Source organism: Bombus bifarius, unplaced genomic scaffold (assembly GCF_011952205.1).
Source record: "Bombus bifarius isolate JDL3187 unplaced genomic scaffold, Bbif_JDL3187 scf7180000008006, whole genome shotgun sequence".
NCBI lineage: Eukaryota > Metazoa > Arthropoda > Insecta > Hymenoptera > Apidae > Bombus > Bombus bifarius.
In genome coordinates, this window is record NW_022884384.1 from 1,132,205 (window position 1) to 1,147,563 (window position 15,359).

Sequence of the window (15,359 nt, forward strand, 5' to 3'; positions counted from 1 at the left end):
TTGTCGGACTCAGCCGCCGAGTCACCGACTTTTCGAGGCCACGGTACGTTGTATACCCGTGTGCTTAAATTCATTCCGATTACGAGCGCGATCTACCGGTGCTGGGAAATATGAGCTCAAGGACGAGCTTTTCCCGCACGCTTGTGCCCAAATCCCGGCCGGTAACGCAGAGATTTACTTTCCCTTCTTCGTTCGTGTTCTACTTACGGCTAACCTTGCGACTCTGAATGGCAGCGTTGCGGAGTTCACGCTTTTTCTTTTCTAACCGTTAACTGATTTTACACATCGTTCTAAGATTTATTATCGAACGATCTTTTACCAACCTCGGCTATATTTTCATTTTCCATATTTAACTAGGACACGAGTGTCAAAATATTATTATTAATTCCATAGTTCGCAGGAGAAAGTGACAGAGTATGTATTTTTAATTCATCTGGTGGCCTCCTTGAGAGTAACATTGTTGAAGCAGAAATGTTAAATTAATAATTTTATTGACTCTCGCTCTGACACTAACAAGTATATTTTGATTTTACTTTACCTTATTTTTTCTTATATAAAAAACAAAATATTTTTGTTCGATTTCCACAATTACTATAGTCATGAAACAAAGTACAATCACGGTCTTATGAACTGGTATAAAGAATAATAGTATGATTCCTTTTGAATAAACTTATTTTCCAGTTATCTACTTGAAAACATTGGATAAAGCGTTTCGTTGACTCTTCTATTTATCTCTCTTTTCTCATTAGTATTGTAAGTTATTTTTAATTCTATTTGCATACACATTTTGTTCGAATGTGTTTTAAAGCAGTAAGTGTGCAGGAATTATGTAGAATTTGTAAATTCAATAAGAAATATTTGCATTACATTTAAACGTAAGTCTTTCTTTGCGATAATGTTTCAATTTTTAGATCCTAGAGCCTGTTTATAAATGAAACATTTAAATAAAGAAAACTTTCATAAATAATCACTGTACAATTGTTTGAAAGCATATATATATATATATATATATGTTATTGCATTTGTATTTCCTATTGTATTTGTATTGTAACAAAAGATTCGTGAGTAATTGCTTCAAACTTTTAATAGATAGGATAGATACAACAGCTTGTTGTGTTTAATTATCGCACAAGCAGGAGGAATGTGCTTTATCAGGTTAAATATTTACTGTGCGATGTCGATAATTGAGTAAGAATTAAGAACTTTTGTACGAATCACACGAAAATTGTGTACGGTAGAAAATCTTTCCATTAGTAATACGTATATTCTATCCGTTATTAGGTAAATCTAATCATTTTTCCGCTTATTCAACAAATTTTTTAAATTACTGTTATTTGTGTGCTTTTATACTAAGAGCAGTTCTTTCTGTCATATTACTCTTTTTCCATATTCCACAATTTCGTTTATCAAGTTTTACGATCGGAAATCAATTTTGAAATTAATCAATCTCGCCATGTGTAATTAATATGTAAAAACTCGTTCGCAATGGAAATACAAAATTGTAACGCAATATGAAGTTTGCTGTTTATTTTTCGCTTCTGATTGCTCTATTTTAATAAATATTTTGCTTGTGTTCGATTTGGAAAAATTCTCCGTTCTCTATGTGTTGTAAAGCTTGTTGAAAAATAGACCCGTTCATTTTTCTGGATAATGCCGTTGCATTTTTATCCGAATGCCTTGCGCAATGTTACCTTTGTGTTCGTTGCGGTATAAAGAAAGAATAATTTTTAATATTATTATGACGAATAAAAAACGCGGTCATTGTAAATTATTCATTACATTAAATTACGATATGTATGTATGCACCGTGCTATGTAATGTGAAATACAATATGCAATGCGACTTGCTGTGGTCAAATGAAGTAATACGGTTTTGCGTTATTATTTAACAACTTGATAAAAAAAGATTCTTCGGCTGTGATTCCAACAGTATCGTTACATTGTTATTAAGCTTTTACACGTAGAATGGAAAAAACGATAACTGAGAGAGAAAACGTTTTTGTTATTATTATATAATAAATATATACACCGAAAAAAGTAGAGTTTTATAATAAAATGAAGATTTATCTCAATCGTCTGTTAAATAAATTTTACTTAAAATAAGAAAATGATGATTTAGAACAGTATTTCGTTTTGTCAATTGTAATATAAGTGTTATTCAGAACGATATGACGTATCGGTTTATTTGAAGTAACAGCAATTTCAAATAATTGTGTCGTTCCATTATCTTTCTATTTCAGCTATTGATAAAAATAAGTCGCTAGCTTCTGGTCTCTTGTAATATATTCAGTCATTTTGGTTACACGATCAACGAAATTATACTTGCTTAAATATCTCTTTCGTTTTCACTTATTTTTATGTAAAATAAATCGATTGTTTTTTATAACGAAGCAGCTACCTAATAAAATAATTTATCGTTTGGTATATAATTTCTAAGAAGTAAAGATCAATATAGAAAGAAGGAATAATGCATTTTGTAAAAATGAAAATTTGGTAAATCTTTTGCAAAATCATTTATCCTTGTTTCTGGACAATTTCTCTTTTTCGGCCATTACTAGTAGATGCTATAGAGTGCAGTGTTGATTTAATCGGCATAGAAATGCAAACTATGTACATATGTAACGCGAAATCAGGGTTGTGCTGTTTCGTTATCTTGACACGTGGAACTTCGTGGCACAGTTTACTGTTTTATTAAAATGAAATGGAATTTTTTTTCATATCATTATTTTGCCAATTTTTTACATTTTTAATATATGCGACATATGCAACTGGGATAACAGAAAGTTAGTTTTTTTGTTTGAATTTATTATTTCGTGTTACCTTTTATGAAATATTCCAATTTTATTTTTCATTGTCCTCGTTTTCGCAGTTAAAAACGTCCAAGAATTAATTTTAACACGATTCAACATGGATATTCACACTATTCCAAATGTATATATTTTTTATACATTTTTACAGCAATGCATCTATACGAAAATGCTTTTATAATATATCGTTTAAGATGGTATATAATTTATCGACTTGACGATTTGAATTTTTATTGATACAGTTGATACTTTACAGTCGCTACAATTTATTTTATTTTTCACAGATTCGGCACATTAGGGAACAGGAAGGCTCGAATAGTCATGCGGTACAACAGGGAGAAGTGTCTTCTTCGAATCCTAACATACTGTCCAACGATCAAGTTGGTCCTATTTTACTCGAGGTACAACTCAATTTAAATCGAATCTCGTCAATCCATTCTGTTCTTGTTACTTTGGTTCATTGATACTTATACGCCTGGAGCATCTGCACGTTTTTCTTTATTCCTGTTTACTGACAATTTATAACTAGATAAACGAAGATCTGCTTCGATAAATATCTGTTTTGTTAAAATTAATCAAATTTCCGGAATATAGAGATATATTAGAGATAGCGTATCATTGTAATCGATATATTGTTAACGTCACTTATAAATTAAATTAAAAAGACGTTAGATCTAATATCATTCGAATAGAACGTAGAAAATTATTTCGGCTTAAGATCACCTTTTAAACTTTATCTATTGTATGCTCGCTTATGATTTCGGACATTTATGGATCATCTACTGACGTATAAATTGTCTACAAGATGAGAGATCTTATTTATACGAATAATCCAATCGTTCTAACAACATCAGAAGTTAAATTCTAGAAATATTTTATAGAGTGAAAAAAAGAACTATGACTCTAAGAACTATAACTCTTGAAACTCTCCAATGTTGATTTCTATGAGAATTAAATAGAAGATAATCTAATGATTAATTAAATTATCGCACTTTCACATAAAGTCGTTTATCTAATCGATATTGTATCTCTCTGTTAATCACTGTAGACCATCAATATTATTTATATATATATATATTCACATGGAATACCGTTAAAATTTAATTTGCTGTGACATTTTTGTCCAGGCGCTAGATGGCTTCCTTTTTGTTGTAAATACGGAGGGACGAGTGGAGTACGTAACAGATAACATAACTCAGTACATAAATTACACGAAGGACGATGTGCTCGGCAAGGATATTTATAATATTATTCATCATGGAGACCACAACACCTTCATGCCGAGCTTGTTGCCTATACCATTAGGTTAGTACGTCTTTCAAATGCTACCTCGCTCTCATTTTTCATTTTAATTTCAGTTTCCATTTTTTCTCGTCTTTTCTTTTATTTCGCTTTTTTTTTTTTTTTAACCAAAAGTGGAAGATATATGGAGATTAAGTTTTCTTTAGGGTAGAACGTGTTTCGTCCTCGACGAATACGCGACGAGTACACGATAAAACAATTATTTATGGTTGCTTTTCATATGCGTCAGGGATAGTTATGATAATGTAACTTTAGCATTTATTTACCGGTCGGTGTGCACGTGTACTTTTTCAGTTTATCTTGCTTTGTTATGGAACTTCGGTAGCGACGCATCGGAAAGATTTATCTTGTGTAATGGAAGGAGACAGCTTTGAAATTCTGTAGCGCAGCAGAAATGCGATGCCATCGACGGAGCGCGTTGCACTTCGACAAGTTTGCCTTTTCCTGCTAGCTGTCAGGACACGTGAAATTTTCTTCGCTCGATGCTTACGTTAGTTTACACACTTTTAGCTACTTTTTACATCAAACGCATCGAACTTTTTCACGTTCGAATGAATTACATATTTTTAGTGAATTCTAGTTGAATTGTTTAATAACGCGCTCTTTGAAAGTAACGACAGAAATATCTATTAAGTATCCACTATATATATATTTTAATTATCATGTTCTTATTTAATCGAATAAGATATTCTAAAGAAATGATCGTAATAAATGTTTCAACCTTTTAATCGAAATCCTGAATTTCTTAATTTTTTAATTTCTCAAAACTTCTTGTCACTTTATTTAAATTATATCCTACAAGTCTTATAGAAAATTAAACGCTCAAAAGAAAAATTTCAAAGAAAAATTTTGTCACATAAACCTTAAACCTTAAATTACGATTAACTTTTATCGTTATGTTATTCACGTTTTTTATTTGCATAAAAGTCAAGCACAGATATTCCACAAAGGTCGAAGAATCGCTTCACTCTATATTTCTTTTTATAAGAGTTACGATGAGTTAAAATGATATGATATATGAGATAACTGATTTGTCACATTTAAAGACAAGTTTGGTTTGTAATTCAGCCTGGATGAACGAGCAGCCGCCCCAAAGGAACCGTACCTTCAATTGCCGCTTCTTGGTGAAGCCTCCCGATGATAAAGAAGAGACTATGGAGGAGAAGCAGCAACGAGTATCAAAATACGAGTCTATGCAAATCTGTTCAGCTCTTTTGCCAAATAATAGTGATCGTCTGGAGAGCGGTGACGTATCGTCTGAATCTTCAGACAACGGTCCTTGCGTAATGTGCGTGGCTCGCAGGATACCCCCAAACGAGAAGCCCATTGGTACGCCCATCGAACAGTTCACCGTTAAGTTGGACACTACGGGGAAGATTATCGCGGTTGATGTTATCTGGTTATCGTCTCCTTACTCCGAGTACCTAAGCAAGGTAAAGAGGATGCCACAGATTTCTGATATATTTGCTTTGGAACTGGCTATTTCTTTCAAATGCTAGACATTACGTCTACGTTATTCTTGAGGCTTACGAAGGATTGATTTTATAGTTGTTTAATGTAGTTGAAGTCGAAGAATCTGGATATTTGTTTCTCTTTGGAGTTGTTGTTATTCATTTGCAATTTTCTGAAAGTATGATAATCTTATATGATTTATCGTATTAACGTTAACAAACGTCTTACCTCGTTTGTAAAGTAGTGCATTGATTATAATTATTTGTAACGTTTTATTGCAGGAGCTAATTGGCACGACGATAAAGGACCTGTGCCACCCTCATGATCTCAGTAAGCTAACTGCACATTTGAACGATACGCTTCAAGTCGGTGAGAGTACCAGTGGCGTGTACCGACTACGCGTTAGTCCTGATAAGTTCCTTAATATTCAAACAAAGTCAAAGCTTTTCAAAGCAAATGTGATGAACACACTTGTTGCCGACTTCATTATGGCCACCAATACCATCATTGGGTAAGTTGAACCATCTCACGTATATTCCCTTCTTATATGTAACATACGTTTTAGTCGTAAAACATCTTCAAGACTAATTTTCTCAGATTAGTAGTTTTCGGATTAGTAGAATCGGATTAGTCATTGTCTTTATAAACCTTCTATCTTACAAATGTATTACTTTCATAAATGGTTCTAAATTTCTTTTCTAAAATGTGACACTTCATTAAATCTCCGTGAAATGAATATTTTAGATAACGATTAATCTGAGCTTGAATGTCTTATTATGTACATTGACTACCAAAGTATGAAAACCTAAAATCCAAAGCATCTGGAAAATGGAGTTAAAACGCGTACAGATTGTTCTTATTCGATTACTTGAACAGAACTAAATACAATCTTGTAAGTTGGAATGCTATGGTATTCAGTGGTATCGAATTAAGAGTAGTTGTACAACTATTAAACATTAGGATTGCGAGAAGATACAGGAGAATAAACCAGTAGAATATCGATTATTACAAATTACGAGATCGCGAATAACTCAGTTACGACCAGCAAAAAGTAACGAATAATTGTACGATCAGCCTATTTTCTATTACCCGATTGTTTGTTTAATCGTCGTATAATTAGAGTCGTCAAAACTTTTCGGTAATCGACGTTCTGCTGGATAATTAAGTTAACTTATCGGTCCCTCATATCGCTTTACTACTGTTCTATTGGAATACAGAGGCAAGGGTGACTATATCTACACGGCATATTCTACCTATGAACTTCCCGCTGCGTTAGGTTTCCGCTAATATATTCTATTTGCCTAACTTCTCCGTGTTTATCTTATGGCTATTGCTTCAATAACATTCTCGGGCTAATTCGAAGGCAAAGTCAGAAAAAAAAGACGGATAAGAAAAAGAAGTAGAAAAATTAAACGGAATTTGTTAGTACGTATTCCCACGAAATAACGCGATTCGTTTCAATTCGAAATTTATTATAGCTTTTTTTTTTCTCCAAAAGTTTTCTACAGGTTTTTCGGTAGTGATTTTTTTTTTTAGGTTTTTATGAGAGTCTTGCATGTTTCGCAATACACGGGGTATGTTTTCTCGGTGTTGGAGATCTGGCCACTCTTGAAATTGAAAACAATTTATTCCCCTCCCCCATTGTGACGTTTTACGATTACGATTTCGTTTATCGCTTTTATATATCGCTTTCTAACACTTTGTTTGCTAACAACTACTATGTATCACACACGCTGGTCTTAATCGTTATCTCATCACTCACGAATCACTCTTCTTCGCAATGTTCGTCTCCACGCAATCACATTCTTCGTATATTGTCATCGGAGCGGGAATGGCAAAGGTTAGAAGTGATACGGTACAACGTTTATTGCTGAGATTGTGCAATTGAAAGTTTAAACAACTTCTCTCACACGATCCTTGCCATTTCATTCTCGATTTACGAATTTCGTGACGTTTTTATATTTGTCGGGGCAAACGGTGATTGCAAGACATTCGCGATCAGTTGAACTTCTTGGTTCTTCGGTTGAGAAGATTCTATTTAAATTATTCAAAAGAAATAACGAAAGAATTTTATTAATATGGAAATATTTCGATTTTATTCGACGAAGAGAGCGTAGAATATCAAATTAAAAGAAAGAAAGAGATTGGAAACTCGAAGATTGGTAATTTCTTACTTATCGTATTACTTGGTAGTCCAGCTTCATCGAGAAAGATCATGGAAGTTGGTAAAGAGTTTTGCTCTCACCTAACGCGTTCAGGCTGCAAGTAGTTAGCGAAAGTAAGATTTACGATTATCATGGTGGAATGCGGCAAGTCTTACTTACGCTTATGCAACTTAAATTAGGGTATCAAGGTAGCACGATTGATGCCGAAGGTTTCTCGGTAAACAGTGCGCGTGACGCGAAGAACATCATTTTTACACGCTTAAAATCCTCTGCTCGAGTGCTATTTAACAACAATCCCTATCGGCTTAATACGATTGATCCATCATTTCAGTCTTCTCATTCGAAGGGATAAAGCGCATATCTGTTCGTTCTCTTTGAATCGCATTGACGTTGTTTCGGGAGCTTGAAACCGGTAAACGCAAGAGATATTACCTGGCCGAGCACTGTTCACCGCGTTCAACGCAACCCGTTACATAGTACATAGTAATGCTTAGTGTTAGACTAAACCGAAAAAAAGTGTTTTTTATGGTAACTGCCAAATACATGTGTTGTTTTGTTTCTTGTCCATGATAGGGACAATGACTTAACGCCTATCGAGGGTGGTCAGCTTTCCAACAACAAAGTGTGCTCTGGACACTCTAGTAACCGTTGTGCGAATAATAGTAATAATAATAATGGTAACAATAACAATAACGTGGGTGGCCCGCTGATGTCCGTGGCGCATCTAAACGGTCAAGTGAGTGGTATCAGTAGTCGGGGGTTGGCGGGTACGTCGTCGCACACCGGTACCGCCGCGACATCGTCAAACTCGATAGTGTTTAGCGCGGCCGAGTCTTGCAACCCCCTGCCGTCGCTGAGTACCAGTAATCCGTTCAACCACTTTTCGGGGAACATGGACTTGGAATTCGAGCTCTTCCCCAGTTCCACATGGGACTTGGATAGTAACAGCGGGTGGGCAGATAGGCCCGAATCGAGAGCGAGCGGGCCACCAAATTCACGACCATCTTCCCAGCCAGCCCCGACATCTCCGAGTCCCCAGGGAACGTTCTCCTCTAACTCGGCGGTGGCGCCTCACTGCAGTCCCCTACGCGCGTTCAGCCCAACTTCAGGCAACGCAGCTCACACCTTCAGTAATTCGTTCCCCTTCAGTCCGCTTCAGGAATCACAGACGTCCTCCTTGACCAACAGCGCTACTAGTAGTGTTAGTGCCAACGGAGCCGCCGGATTGACGCCCAAGAGACAGGATGAAGGGAAGACCGGATGTTCGACGACCAACCAATCTGCCATGGAGGCGAGCAACGCGAGAAACAACGCGACCTCCGTCACTGGAACTGCGGCCGTTGCAGCCGCAGCCGCAGCCGCAGCCGCGGCTGGCCAAACTGGCTCCACCGGGACCGTTATCGAAACTCAGAACAGTGTTGTGTCCACCGAGTCTGGTAGACTAAGAAACTTGTTGACCAAGGGGGCTAGTGCTAGTGAGGACAGTCAGGACAATGCGAATAACGATTCGGAGAGAGAAAATAAACATAGAATATTGAAGATCTTGTTGAATCAGCAAGACGAGGACGATTTTCATCCCGAGCATAATAACAAAGTGCGCACGAGTCCTAGCAACATGCCGAAACCGAGCATGGAGCATTCGAAATCTTCGCTTGGAAATAATATGCTGCTACAGGTAAACAAGCTGATCATTGGCATCCAGAAATTCCAACTGGTATCGGACTGGTGCCAATCGGACTGCTTCCAACTGCTTCGCATTATCTTCTTTTTCTTCTTTCTCTTTTTTGTTTTTAAATTCCTTATCGTTTCCCTAGCTTTTGTAGTGGACGTGATCAACCAATATATCTATTTTCTTTTATAAGTAGCAATTCACTTCTCGCTGATTGAGTCGTTAATATATTAAATAATATATTGTCGATGGACGCTGTATTATATCTGTAATTTTATCAAAATGTTATAGTATACAGGGTGGCAGCTATTGGTTGATCGCAATATTCTATTATATAGTAATTGTACTTTGTTTTGTATAACTATTTTATTTCGTGTAATCTCTTCTTTTGAAGCTATTAAACGAAAAGAACGACGATGAAGATGAAGAGGCTCGCATTGGCTTAAAGAAGAGGAACGAACTTCTGCAACAGCTTCTGAAAGACCAAGATGACGAGAGAAAAGTACAAGAACAACAGGTAGGTAGCGATAAGCTTAGCCTCCATATAGTTTGATACTATATAGATATGTATGTACAAAATTATTCCAATTTAAAATTATTCGTTTGCATTCTATACGATATAATGGTGTTTTAATTCATCGGTTCTTTTCTATAGAGTCTTTTTACATAAAAAATGTTAAAGTTTAAGATTGAAAAATTGATAATGTTGTGTCAGTTTGATTAATAAAAAGTAATTCGAATAGTGTAAATCACAAACTCGGGAAGAGGATTCTCTGTTGCGAAGTCTTGGATTTCGGAACACGACACCATCGCCGTCTCAATCAAGCGACAATGTCGGACACGGTGGTTCCACTCAAGTCGGTCAGAAGAGACCTGGCGAAGATGGTGACGTGAACATAGCCGCGAAACGGCCCATGGATGGATCGCATCAAGTGTCTTCTTCTGGCACGTCCACTAACGCGACCAGCAAGCTCTGGGAGAGGAACAAGATGTTGGCTTCGTTGTTGGCCAAGCAACCTCCTCAGCCAACCACTATCCCACCAATACCTGCATCTGTGATATCGGCTACCCCGCAGGTAATTAAATATTTTCTAATTTTATGAAGTGTTAGTTTTCTGATTATACTTATCGTGATAATTTTACTAGGTTCGAAAGAATGTATTTTTTATTACACATTATTATATAATTTACTTAGTAAAATAGTTGCCTATCTAGAAAATGATCCAAGTCTGATGTTAATTCGCCAATATTTTCAAATTTCACAAAATTTTTATAAGTAGTTCTATCGTGCATTTAATCTTTGCGAAGTGAACAAGACACTTATAATTTATTATTAATTAATTATTATTAATTTATTATAATTTATTAATTATTATTAATTTATTATAATTTATTATCATAAATGTAATTTATTGATATTGTCATCTCTTGTGTAAGGACAAGCTGCTTCGCATAGGGTTAAAATCCCAACAGCAACAGCAACAGTCGCAACAACCGCAATCCCAGCCACAACAACAGCAGCAGCAGCAGCAACAGCAGCAACAACAGCAGCAACAACAGCAGCAGCAGCAGCAGCAGCAGCAACAACAACAGCAGCAGCAGCAGCAACCTTGGACAGGTGGCAGCTTGCAGTCGGTTGGTGGCAATAATACGATTACGACTACCGCTACTTCCGCACGTACTCCTCTCCAAAGCCAGTCGAGACAACTACCTCGCCAAACAACCAATACCTACCTCACTCATATGCTAAGTCAGGTAATATTCAGTTCCTTATATTATAAAATTATTCGATCGTTTATTATACTCTTTTGTTAAAATATTGGTTTTTGTCTAATTACAGAATAATTGAATAAATAATTACGAGACTTGTTACCTGTTTATAGCAACAAAGACCTCAAATTGGTCAAATAGATTCGGAATTTACGGGCAGCGGGGAGTATCGGCAAACGAGCACCGATCCCAGTGGTTGGGATAACCAGTCATCAGATCCTGATCTTTCCGATATCTTAGATCAAGTTATCGAGTTCGTGCCGGATGAAGCTATCACAGGTATACAATTAATTATTACTGCCATTAAACGCATGAACTGTGTCTAATATATACTCGTCTTTCACTCCTTTATGTTTAATATATTTTAGATATATAACTGTATACCTTCGCTGTCACGGCATAATTATAAACCTTGTGATTTTGCTTTCTTTTAATGATGCTTCGTTCGAGAGATACTCGTTAGCAGTAAACTAATACACTCACAGGGGTTATTTGTGCCATTTGTTCGCGTGTGACAGCGAAAGTAATTATCATTATAGATAATAATTTTTATTTAATAGATTCGTCTGCGATAGCAAATCTCCTAGATGCAATCGAAGCACCGCAAAACAACGCGTTGAACGAGAAGATGGCGATTAACGCGATACAGAAGTCGTTGATGTTATGCGAGACTGCCGTAAATCCAACGTCTTCCACCATAACAATTCCTGGCACGCCTCCAGCTTACTCTACAGCAGTAAGTTGATATCCTTTTCGCGCGTATTTTTATAACGCGTCTGCGATAATCGTAATATACTAAATATATGTATATATTACTTTTAACATCGACCGTCCTGGTAGCTCTATCGATATTACTTGTCGCGTGTACTCGTTACACGGTATTACATGGTCGTGATAATTAATATTTATGAACGATATAATTTTAGTTGGGTACCACCCCTGTAACGACGAGTCATAGTTACCAGCCACCACCGATATATCAACAACAGTCAAGGATGAGGTTTAATACGCAACCGGGCGTCAGGCAGACGACCGCTCAATTCACGCAACAGCAGCAATTACAAATGCAACAGCAACGGACGAAAATGATACAACAACAACAACAGCAACAGTTGAAGCAGAGGTTGCTGCAGCAACAGCAGCAACAGCAGTTACTCATTCCTTCCAATGCTACAGCTACGGACCAAATTACTACCGGAATTCACAATATCGATAACCTTTTGAACAATACTGTTGCGCCAAATGTATCGTTACAGGTAATTACAGAGTTAGTCTTGAGTCATTACATAAAATCACAAACTTGTTACACGTAATTGATAAATTATATTGTTCTCAGCGGTCGAGTGTTCCAGATTCACAAGTGTCTCCAGGTTATGGGGGATCCGTCCAGATGCCTTCCGGTCATCGACTTGCTCATTCGTATTCTCATCCTTCAACGTTACCACAACAGTAAGTTAATAATTAGTAAAATTAATAATTATTCTGCAAGTATCTCACATTCTTCATTTGTTTCTAGCCCTATCGTAAACAGTAATTTTAACAGTGGTCAACAAGTGTCTGTGGCAGCGCGACTCTCGCCGCACTCACCGGCTGGTATTTTGTCATTTTCCCACCCTCAGCCGTTGTCGCCACGGGTGACGCAAGTACGTTTCAAGAGTCATTTAATTAGACAAGGCGTCCTAAATGCCTGTTGCGTAGTTTCATTTGTATTTTTAAGTTTTGTTTTTATTTTATCGAGAGGAGCGCGTGCGCGTCGTTTCTTAGAATAATTTCCATTGTTTACTTCGCGCCCCGTTTATATAATTTACGTCCTTGTTTACGTACGACACGAATATTTAATTTTTCTTTTACGTTTTGTGATTAAGGGCAACTATGGTAATACCCCGAGATTATTCACCGTTAACCAGGTGAGATCGCAGCAACAACCTACCGCGCAGCAGCAGTTGCAGCAACAGCAGAGATCAATGCCGTCGCCAGGGACTCCAGCATCTGCTCGGCAGTCTCCGTTTCCTGCGGAAACCTTTCCCCCACCTACGTCCCCCACAGCCAGCCAATTTCCACCTGGCCCTAATCCTGGTGCTCCAAATCCTTCGACCCAATATCGGTTGCAACGGACCACTTCTACACCTTCAGCTACGACTCAGTTGCCAGGTAGGTTGATATTCTGTTCGGAATTCTTCTTCATTGACGGTGTAATTATATATTACGAATATTTATAATGAGACTTTTTTTCATTTATTGCTACTGATCACGCAGTGGTGCATTTATTACGTTTAAATCGTGTATCTTCGATTCCATAGGTTGTGTGATATTTTTTTTTTTATGTGATCGTAATACGTAAAATTATACTGTTAGTATTTACGAATTGTACATTTAAAGAAGAAAGTTTGTAGGTACTCTTTAATGCGTAATTGCGAATGTATATATTAACTTGAACCCGTATTCTGTGCAAGGCGTTGAAAGACTCTAAGACGGTGATCGCGTTGTGATTTCGTTCGTCGTGTCGGTATCGTCAAAGATATTCAATACTCTATATTAGTGTGATTAATCTTAAGTATTTATGCGAATAAATATATATAATACGAATACGAAACAGAAGGTGTGATCTAAATATATATATCTTGTCGACGCGTACATAGGTAAGTATAAAACCGATTCCAATATGTGTTTCTCTGTTGTATGTTCAGAAACGGAACAAGTACGTTTAGATTAGATAGATATGTGTATAGATAGTTATTAGACATTTTTTTACATCAGTATTTTTCAACTTGTTCTAATTTTAGAAAGAAATAATATACATTTGTTTTTTCGGTATCATTTTCCATTGATTTTACAATATATATTATATATTATACATCCAACATTCTCTTGGAACTAAAACGATATTACAAACAATTTTTTCTAGTATGTTTCCGATATAACCAATAATTTATGATTGTGAGACAAAATATAAAAAAAAATTTAATCGAGTTTAAACATAATTCTATGTTAATCCAAACAAAAGAGGAAATAGTGCATATAAAGTACAATAGTATAAAGTAACATGCATTTAATATCCGTATTGTTACATACGATTACATATTATAAAACGAAGAATACGAAGAACTTGACCAAAATTATATTATATTAGACGTATTCCAATCTCAAAGTGGAGCATGGAGGAAAGCTGGCTAGAAGCGCTATAAACGCTTTTGCTATGAGATTACAAGAAGCAAGGAGATAGACAAGCTTGATGTTGCAGGTGGGGTAGGTTCGCCCCGGCACTACGGCGGAGTGAGTAAGGAACAACCTCTTCTTTCACCTAGTCATCCACATTCGGGTTGCAACCCGGCAACACCGACTCACAATCAACACAACGTAACGAATACCCAACAACACTTCTCCAACCAACAACATTCTTCTATGATATACCACACGACCGCCAATACTATCAACACTGCTGACATGCAGAACAATCAGTTCTGTTACGATCGGACGTCTGTTCCACTCTATTCGTCAGGGCCTGGGGACACGCAGGATGCCAGGTCTTTGCCTCCCGGTAATCCTGTCAATCACCAATTGGGTGGTAAGTCATGTGACCACTTAATGTCATGTGACCATCACTTCGTCATCATCACACCCCCCCTTCCGTATACGCCCTTCTTTGTATCTAAAATACCTCGTGTCACGAGATCGGCTACAAAGGCATGAGACATATTGTGTTCTTTTTTTCTTTTTTTTTTTTTATTTCGTTGATACGTGGGAAAGCACATCATTCTCTATTCACCATCCACCCCATCGATGTATCTACCTAAGCAACTGTAAATACGACGATCATATAAGCTGCAGCGTTTTTTCATGCGTTCAATGTACCCCTTCACTTTTTAGACGCCCTGTATATTTCCTCTTTTACGTCTCATATGGGAAGTGGTGCTTGCTGTGTGGCTAATCAGATGCCGTGAAATATCTCGTGATTTGATTAGAATCAATCGGATCATTCCATCTCGAATTCAACGACTGTTTTGCTCTCATGCATTTCCATTTGCCTTTATTCATCAAGATCATCGAGACATCATTCTTGCTTGTTAGATTGCAATTGCAACGATAGAGATATGCCTGAACCACTGTCGTTTAATAGCATTCCTATGATTCTTGAGATTCGAAGGATTCTTTGCCTTTTTCAATTTTGTCTACTTCCTGGTGTCTTGCTCAGTTT

General features: G+C 36.8%; 1 protein-coding gene across 9 annotated transcripts in view; it reads left to right on the top strand.

The window, feature by feature from the left end:
* The window catches only part of LOC117206322 (nuclear receptor coactivator 2-like), a 126,957-nt gene that overhangs the window by 100,431 nt on the left and 11,167 nt on the right, over positions 1 to 15,359 (top strand). For 4 of the 9 annotated variants that reach the window (XM_033445552.1, XM_033445558.1, XM_033445553.1 and 1 more), the window contains 15 exons: positions 3,091 to 3,207; positions 3,934 to 4,111; positions 5,177 to 5,541; positions 5,842 to 6,071; positions 8,299 to 9,400; positions 9,789 to 9,911; positions 10,138 to 10,470; positions 10,832 to 11,149; positions 11,278 to 11,443; positions 11,725 to 11,900; positions 12,091 to 12,420; positions 12,501 to 12,613; positions 12,681 to 12,807; positions 13,030 to 13,315; positions 14,406 to 14,729. In XM_033445552.1, coding sequence (XP_033301443.1) covers positions 3,091 to 3,207; positions 3,934 to 4,111; positions 5,177 to 5,541; positions 5,842 to 6,071; positions 8,299 to 9,400; positions 9,789 to 9,911; positions 10,138 to 10,470; positions 10,832 to 11,149; positions 11,278 to 11,443; positions 11,725 to 11,900; positions 12,091 to 12,420; positions 12,501 to 12,613; positions 12,681 to 12,807; positions 13,030 to 13,315; positions 14,406 to 14,729 — 4,288 coding nt within the window. The remainder of the gene's footprint in view (positions 1 to 3,090; positions 3,208 to 3,933; positions 4,112 to 5,176; positions 5,542 to 5,841; positions 6,072 to 8,298; positions 9,401 to 9,788; positions 9,912 to 10,137; positions 10,471 to 10,831; positions 11,150 to 11,277; positions 11,444 to 11,724; positions 11,901 to 12,090; positions 12,421 to 12,500; positions 12,614 to 12,680; positions 12,808 to 13,029; positions 13,316 to 14,405; positions 14,730 to 15,359) is intronic. The other 5 variants (XM_033445559.1, XM_033445560.1, XM_033445557.1 and 2 more) reach the window with 4 other exon arrangements.